Source organism: Eschrichtius robustus, chromosome X (genome assembly GCF_028021215.1).
Source record: "Eschrichtius robustus isolate mEscRob2 chromosome X, mEscRob2.pri, whole genome shotgun sequence".
Lineage (NCBI taxonomy): Eukaryota > Metazoa > Chordata > Mammalia > Artiodactyla > Eschrichtiidae > Eschrichtius > Eschrichtius robustus.
In genome coordinates, this window is record NC_090845.1 from 118,279,165 (window position 1) to 118,287,187 (window position 8,023).

Here is an 8,023-nt window from a genome sequence, read left to right on the forward strand (position 1 = left end):
AGTCTCAGTGCTCAGATTTTATTTTTGTTACTTAATTGAATTCTCATAAGGAACCCAATATAAAAGTATTATTTTACCCACTTTACATATGAGGAAATAATGGCTTAGGAAGGTTAAGAAATTTGCATAACGTCATACAGCTGGTGTGCCCAAGCACGGATTCAAGAACTTCTTAATTAAATCCAAATCTGAGATTCCATATATACATGTTGTTTATCCACTACAGCCAAATGGACTCTGAATTCCTTGAAGACTTGGACCATAACTTTGCAATGATGTATTCATAGTTCATAGTACAGTGCCTGGGACACAGGAAGTACGTGATAAGTGCCTGACTGCCAAATGAGAGAACGAGTCGTCTTTCATACCCACCCAGGAAGGCTGACTGCCAGGACCTTGAATTGGAACCTCATAATTAGCCTGCTTTCAATTATTTTAAGAACCTGTGAATCAAAAAACTCCATTTCATTAAGCAATTCAGAATTTGGATCTGACTTTAAGACTTTGCCCTGTTACATACCAAATGCAAGTTAATGATGTTTCCACTATTTCTGGTAATAAAAACATTCTGATACAAAATGAGGGTAATGTACCTCCAGCTCCACGCACAGCCCTACAAACCAGTGCACAAGTTTACCTGTCCACATGAAGAGAGTCAATGAAGTGAAAAACCACTGTAGTGATTGATTCTTCTTTGCCCTGTTCTGGAAAAATCACCCAAATTAGAAATGAGGCAGAGTCAACTGAGTGTCATCCTATAAGTCCATTTTTTTATCTGACTCTACTAGGAAACTTAACTTTTCCCAGACATAGATGAAGTAGCAGCACCGGTGATTTAACGGGTTAGCATGAAGAGAAACGGTGAGGAGCAATATTTTTTGCTTTTCTTCCCATTGAAGGAAGTTATCATTTTATTGTCCTGCAGGCTCTCAACCTGCTTTCTACCTAGATTAACAAGAGCAGTTCTGCACTCCCTTCTCCTCCACTTAACAATCAAGGCTGCATAAATGTAAATGCTTTTCTGAACCACCTGTCATTGTGCTGGTTCTCAGAATAATGGATTAAATAACACTTTGACAGGTGTTCACCAACAAATGTGCAGGATTCATGATTTGTAGAAATTAGGTATTGTGCTTTCAAGCGGCTGTTTGGAAGCAAGGAACTCTTCCCCAAAGCCTCCTACCTAACTTCTCCTTAACATCGCCTTGGCCAAAATCAGATCGAGATCCATTTCCGAAGGGGCACGGAACTGACTGGTTTGGAAGAGTCAGCGTCCGGGACTGAATGATCACCAGTGGGGTCTCCATCAGCAGGACCACCACAGGGCGATCTTTTCTGTTGGATAAAGCGAGACTCAACATCAGCCACAGCATGGCAGGGGACATACCTTCTGAGCAAGTCATGGACCCCACTTACTGGACCAGGGAGGGAGAGGTGCCATATTCACTGAGACTCAATTTCTTTTTGAACAGCGTCTGACATTTATTGAAAATAAGGAAAAGACGTTTGTCCAGGTAGTGTAGAAGAGCTGGGCAGAGTGCAGGGGTTACTGTGTGGAACAAAAGGCACACATCAGGGAGACAGCTGCACATTCAGAAGAGAACTGGATGCTGGGCGAAACGAACAGGTCCACAGGAGACAATGAGTGACTCGACTTGGCTGCCAGGCACCCCTGGGACCTGGCGGCCACCTGGCAGGAGCGGAAGATGTCTCTGGGAGGAGGGAGGGACTGGGTCCCGCCGAAGGTGAAAGGCTGGCCGGCCCCTCCAGGGCGGTGGCGAGCTGTTGGAAGCATTGTCCAGAGGCTGTGGCCAGCTCAGACACCCCCCGGGCGAGTCCAGACCGCTGAAGGCTGCAGGCTGTCGGCGGGATGCGGTGGGTGGCGGTGGCGGTGGCGGTGGCGGTGGCGGTGGCGGCGGCAGCGGCAGCACAGGTCTCTGGGCACCTGCATGCGGGCCTGGGAGTCTGGCAGAGGGCGGGCGGTTGGCAGCGGCCGGGCTGAGGGTGGTCTGTCCGGTGTGTAACAGGAGCCCGGCTTGCAGCTGGAGCGCACGACCGAGTCCAAGTGTGCAGGGGAGGGGCCGGGCTGGCCCGAGAGGGAGAGGGCGGCGGCCGCTCCAGAGCCAGGCCCGGCGGCGGCAGCAGCGGGAACCTGGAGCGCTATTCCTGGAACAAAGGCAAGCACTACGCGGGAGGGGACACGAGCGCGGGGGAGATCGCGGCGACCCGAAGGTGAGGGACGGGGGAGGCGCGGCGGGAGGACGCCGCCTGTGGCGATCTGGGCGGCGGCGACTGGCGCGGCGGACCCTCCCCCGAGCACCCGCCCCCAGGCCCGAGGGGCTCCCGGCCTAGAAGTCCTCGTCCTCCACCCAGCCAAAGACCCGCTTCATCTCGGCCAGGAAGCCCCGGTAATCGTTGAGGAGGGGGCTCTGCTTCCTGATGTAGGGGATCACCCACTGCAGGGCGGGCCCGGTCAGGCGGGTGATGAGGAACGTCACCTTCAGGGCATCGTTGGTGAACAGGGTCTCGTCCACTAGCATGTAGGCGCCCGTCTGCACGATAAACTCCGGGAGCCGGTCGGTGTCGCCGTCAAACGTCTCGGGGAAGGGGATCGGGTTTCTCCACCGACGCGTCTGGGGCCGAATGGGCAGGGCCAGGAGGGCCTTGATCAGCTGCACTCGGCCGTCCATCGCGCCTCGCTCGCTTCGCTGGGTTCAGCGAGGCTCCGCCGAGGTGGGCGAGGAGGCGTGGCGGGAAGTGCGTGTGTGCGGAGGCGGGCCTGGTCCCGGGATGGGCGGGGCCACGGGCAGTTCCCGTCGCAGTGGGGCTCCGCCCACATGGCCTGGCATTTGCTAGGGCGCAGGCGCGACAAAAGGGCCAATCTAGGGCCAGAGAGGACGGGGAAGGGGCGCCGTGTTGGTGAAGGGGGTGGGCCTACCGCCCTATTGAGGAGGGTGAGTCGGGACGAAAGATACGGGGCCAAGGGTTCTTTAGGCGGGCGGTCGGCAGTGGGCTGGGACCAGTGGTGGATCCTTGGACATGGCTCTGTACTGTGAGGGAGGAGAGTAGAGGGTCCCTGTTCAGGGGGTTGAGTTGTCCTCCCACTTCATCCTTCCCACCCCTCTGTCTCAGCCCTAGCGTATCGTCTGCCTCTTCGTCCCCTGTTGCCACTTGAATGCGGTTCTGTGAACACATTTTCCTGCTTATTCATGTATCTCTCAATGAGAGAAGTATTGCACCGCTGGCTATAGGTTTCGTTGCCTTGCACCATAATGGAACCCCCCAAATATTAGCCAACGCAATCTAGAGCAGCATAATCAAAGAATAGTGCACAGTGACCAGGGAATGTAAAGGAGGCTTAAATGTTAAAAAATCTGTTAATTTGTTACAAAACTTGCTGGAAATTCTCTGCCAGTTGCCCACTCTATAGGCATTTCACCACACTGCAGCTTGCTTTTTATGGCCAGCAGGAGATGGAAAGTGAGTCAGCTTGCAAGATGGAGTTGTGTATAATGTAACATAATCGTAGGAGTGACATTTCATCACCTCTGCCATTTTCTATGGGTTAGAAGAAAAACACAGTCCCCACCCACACTCAATGGCGTTATCAGAAGGTTGGGATTGTGAGTGCCACTCTAAAGTCTGTCTGCTGCAATATGGTTGTATGTTCCACAGTTTGGTGATTCATTAATCAGTTGAAGGGCATGTGGCATGTTTAAGGTTTTTAGCAATCATAAATAAATCAGCTACAAACATTCAGATTTTTGTGTGAGCATATATTTTCATTTCTGTAGGGAAAATGCCTAGAAGAAGGATTTCTATGTCATATTCAAACAAACAAACAAACAAACGAACAACAGTAACAAAAAACCTGTCACCAAACTGGGAATAGAAGGAAAATACTCTATCTAATAAAGGGCATCTACAAAAACCTACAGATAACATACTTAAATGTGAAAGCCCGAATGCATTCCACCCTTAGATCAAGAAGACAAGCATGCCTACTCTCACCACTGCAATTCAATATTGTACTGGAGGTTCCAACCAGTGCAATAATGGAAGGAAAGAAAGAAAGGAAGGAAGGAAGGAAGGAAGGGAGGGAGGGAAGGAAGGGAGAAAGGAAGACAGAAAATGAAAGAGAGAGGGGCTTCCCTGGTGGTGCAGTGGTTAAGAATCCGCCTGCCAATGCAAGGGACATGGGTTCGAGCCCTGGTCCAAAAAGATCCCACATGATGCGGAGCAACTAAGCCCGTGTGCCACAACTACTGAGCCTGTGTTCTAGAGCCCGCGAGCCACAACTACTGAAGCCCACGCACCTAGAGCCCGTGCTCTGCAACAAGAGAAGCCACCGCAATGAGAAGCCCGCGCACCACAAAGAAGAGTCGCTCGCCGCAACTAGAGAAAGCCCACGGGCAGCAACAAAGACCTAACGCAGCCAAAAATAAATAAAATAAAATAAATTTCTAAAAAAATAAATAAATAAAAGAAAGAGAGAGAAGACAAAGAATCAGAAGTCATCTAGATTGGCAGGAAAAGAAGGCAAACTCGTTATTCAAAGATGACTTGTTCATATATATAGAAAACGGATTCTCTAGGATCTAGGATCAACAACAAAAAAGTAGAACTAAGAAGTGAATTTAGCATGTTTGCAGCACACAAGGTGAATACACAAAAATCAATTATGTTTCTAGTAACAAACAAGAGAGTTTTGTTTTGTTTTATTTATTTATTTATTTTTGGCTGCATCGGGTGTTAGTTGTGGCACGAGGGCTCTTCATTGCACCCCACAGGCTTCTCTCTAGTTGTGGCACGCGGGCTCCAGAGTGCATGGGCTCTGTAGTTGTGGCACACAGGCTCAGTAGTTGTGGTGCACAGCCTTAGTTGCCCCATGGCATGTGGGATCTTAGTTCCCCAACCAGGGATCGAACCTGTGACCCCTGCAGTGGGAGCACGGAGTCTTAACCACTGGGCTGCCAGGGAAGTCCCAGAAACTAAAAAAGTTTTTAAATACCATAAAAATGTGAAAAACTTAGAGTTAAATTTGACAAAAAATGTAAAAATACAGAACTTGTACACGGAAAAATACAGAACATTCCTGAGATAAATGACAGAAGATCTAAGTAATGGAGAGACATATGTCCATGAGTTGGAAAACAATATTTTTAAGATATCAATTCTCCCTAAATTGATCTATAGATTCAAAGTCTCAGGAAAAATTTTAATATGTAAAAAGTAACTGATTCTAAAACTCATATGGAAATGCAAAGGACACACAATGACTAAAACTAGTTTGAAATTGAAATAACTTGGAAGGCTAATACTATTTGATTTCAAGACTTATGATAAAGCTACAGTAATTAAGACAGTGTAATAGTGCCATCAAGATAGACAAACGGATGAATGGAACAGAATATGGAATCCAGAAATAGACCCACACATGTATGCAAGTGTAAATGCAAATCAGTGGAGAAAGGATAGTCCTTTCAACAATGATACAGGAACAATTAGATATCCATCTACAGAAAAAAATAAATTTCTATCAGTACCTCATACCATACAAAAAAATTAACTCAAAATTGTTTGTAGATCTAATGGTAAAATCTAAAATTATAAAACATCTAGAAGAAGACAGGAAAAAACCTGATCAACCTTAGATTAGGCAAAGACTTCTTACCTATGACATGAAAAATATAATCCATAAAAGGAACATTAGGTAAATAGGACTTCTTCAGATTAAAGTTTGTGTTCTTCAAAAAACACTGTTAAGAGAATGAAAAGGCACAGGCCGGGGGTGGGGGGGGGGGGAGGAATGTGTGTAAATCGCATATCTTTATAAGACTTGAATACAACTCAATAAAAAAGTAAACAACTCAACTAAAAATGAGAAAAATATTTGAACAGACACTACACAAAAGAAAAAATATATACATGGCAAGTAAGCACACAAAAAAGATGTTCAACATCATTAATAATTAGGAATTGCAAACTAAAACCACAGTGAGTTACCATTTCACATCTACTAGAATGGCTAAAGTAAAAAAAACCAAAACCAAAACCAAACCAAAACATAACTTGACAATACTAAGTGTCATTGAGTTTGAAGAACAAATTAATTTCTCATACATTGCTGATGGGAATACAGAATAGTAGAGCCACTTTGGAAGACACTTTTGGTATCTTGTAAGATTCCTTCATGCAACTTTGCAGAATATAATTCCCACTCTCTTGAGGTAACCACTATTCTGAACTCTATAAACATTTAGTTTTGTGTATTCTTGCCACTGATATAAAAAAGAATCATATAAGCCTATACTGTTTTGTCACTAATCATCAGGGAAATGCAAATCAAAACCACAATGAGCTATCATTTCATGCTTGTCAGAATGGCTATCATCAAAAAGAACACAAATAAATGTTGGCAAGGATGTGGAGAAAAGGGAACCCTTGTACACCGTTGGTGGAAATGTAAATTGGTGCAGCCACTGTGGAAAACAGTATGGAGGTTTCTCAAAAAACTAAAAATAGAACTACCATATGACCTAGCAATTCCACTCCTGGGTATATACCCGAAAAAAATGAAAACACTAATTCTAAAAGATACATGCACTCTAATGTTCATAGCAACATTGTTTACAATTGCCAAGATATGCAAACAACCTAAGTGTCCATCAACAGATGAATGGATTTAGAAGATGTGGTAGATATACAATGGAATACTACTGAGCCATAAAAAAGAATGAAATTTTGCCATTTGAAGCAACACGGCTGGACTTGGCAGGTATCATGCTAGGTGAAATAAGTCAGACAGAGAAAGACAAACACTATATGATGTCACTTATATGGGAATGGAAAAAAATACAACCAACTGGTGAGTATAACAAAAAAGAAGCAGACTCAGATATGGAGAACAAACTAGTTGCTACCAGTAGGGAGAGGGAAGGGGGAGGGGCAATATGGGGGTAGGAAATTAAGAGGTACAACTATTAGGTATGAAATCAGCTACAAGAATATACCGTACAACACAGGGAATATAGCCAATATTTTATAACAACGAGAAATGGAGTACAACCAATAAAAATTGTGAATCACTATATTATACACCTATAACATATAATACTATATTTCAGTGAAAAAATAAAATACGGTAATAGAAATAATTTGATATTAAACAGAAAAAAAGATTCAGTGTCTTGAGCTCTGCCCCTGGCTCCTGCCCCTCCCTGCAGCCCACCCAAAAAACCCTTGGTCCTGGCCCTTTGACTCGACCCCCTAACTCCTCGAGAACCATTAGCTCCGCCCCCTCTTCCTGCACGGCGCCCTTCCCCCGTCCTCTCTGCCGCGAGGTATTCCCCCTTGTTGCACCTGCGCCCTAGCAAATCCACCCCCTCTTCCTGCACGGCACCCCTCCCCCGTCCTCTCTGGCGCGAGGTATTCCGCCTTGTCGCACCTGCGCCCTAGCAAATGCCAGGCCATGTGGGCGGAGCCCCACTGCGACGGGAACTGCCCGTGGCCCCGCCCATCCCGGGACCAGGCCCGCCTCCGCACACACGCACTTCCCGCCACGCCTCCTCGCCCACCTCGGCGGAGCCTCGCTGAACCCAGCGAAGCGAGCGAGGCGCGATGGACGGCCGAGTGCAGCTGATCAAGGCCCTCCTGGCCCTGCCCATTCGGCCCCAGACGCGTCGGTGGAGAAACCCGATCCCCTTCCCCGAGACGTTTGACGGCGACACCGACCGGCTCCCGGAGTTTATCGTGCAGACGGGCGCCTACATGCTAGTGGACGAGACCCTGTTCACCAACGATGCCCTGAAGGTGACGTTCCTCATCACCCGCCTGACCGGGCCCGCCCTGCAGTGGGTGATCCCCTACATCAGGAAGCAGAGCCCCCTCCTCAACGATTACCGGGGCTTCCTGGCCGAGATGAAGCGGGTCTTTGGCTGGGTGGAGGACGAGGACTTCTAGGCCGGGAGCCCCTCGGGCCTGGGGGCGGGTGCTCGGGGGAGGGTCCGCCGCGCCAGTCGCC

The 8,023-nt window shown here is 47.5% G+C and overlaps 1 protein-coding gene across 1 annotated transcript; it reads right to left on the reverse strand.

Annotated features, from left to right (window-relative positions):
- Positions 1-1,457: 1,457 nt before the first annotated feature.
- Positions 1,458-2,747, reverse strand: RTL8C (retrotransposon Gag like 8C). The gene has a single exon (XM_068533996.1). It carries the CDS (start codon positions 2,688-2,690, stop codon positions 2,349-2,351), a length of 342 nt encoding a protein of 113 aa, XP_068390097.1. The 5' UTR covers positions 2,691-2,747; the 3' UTR covers positions 1,458-2,348.
- Positions 2,748-8,023: the final 5,276 nt, after the last annotated feature.

Excerpts from the sequence above, each read along its gene's own strand:
- RTL8C (XM_068533996.1), bottom strand. The coding sequence starts at position 2,690 with ATGGACGGCCGAGTGCAGCTGATCAAGGCCCTCCTGGCCCTGCCCATT.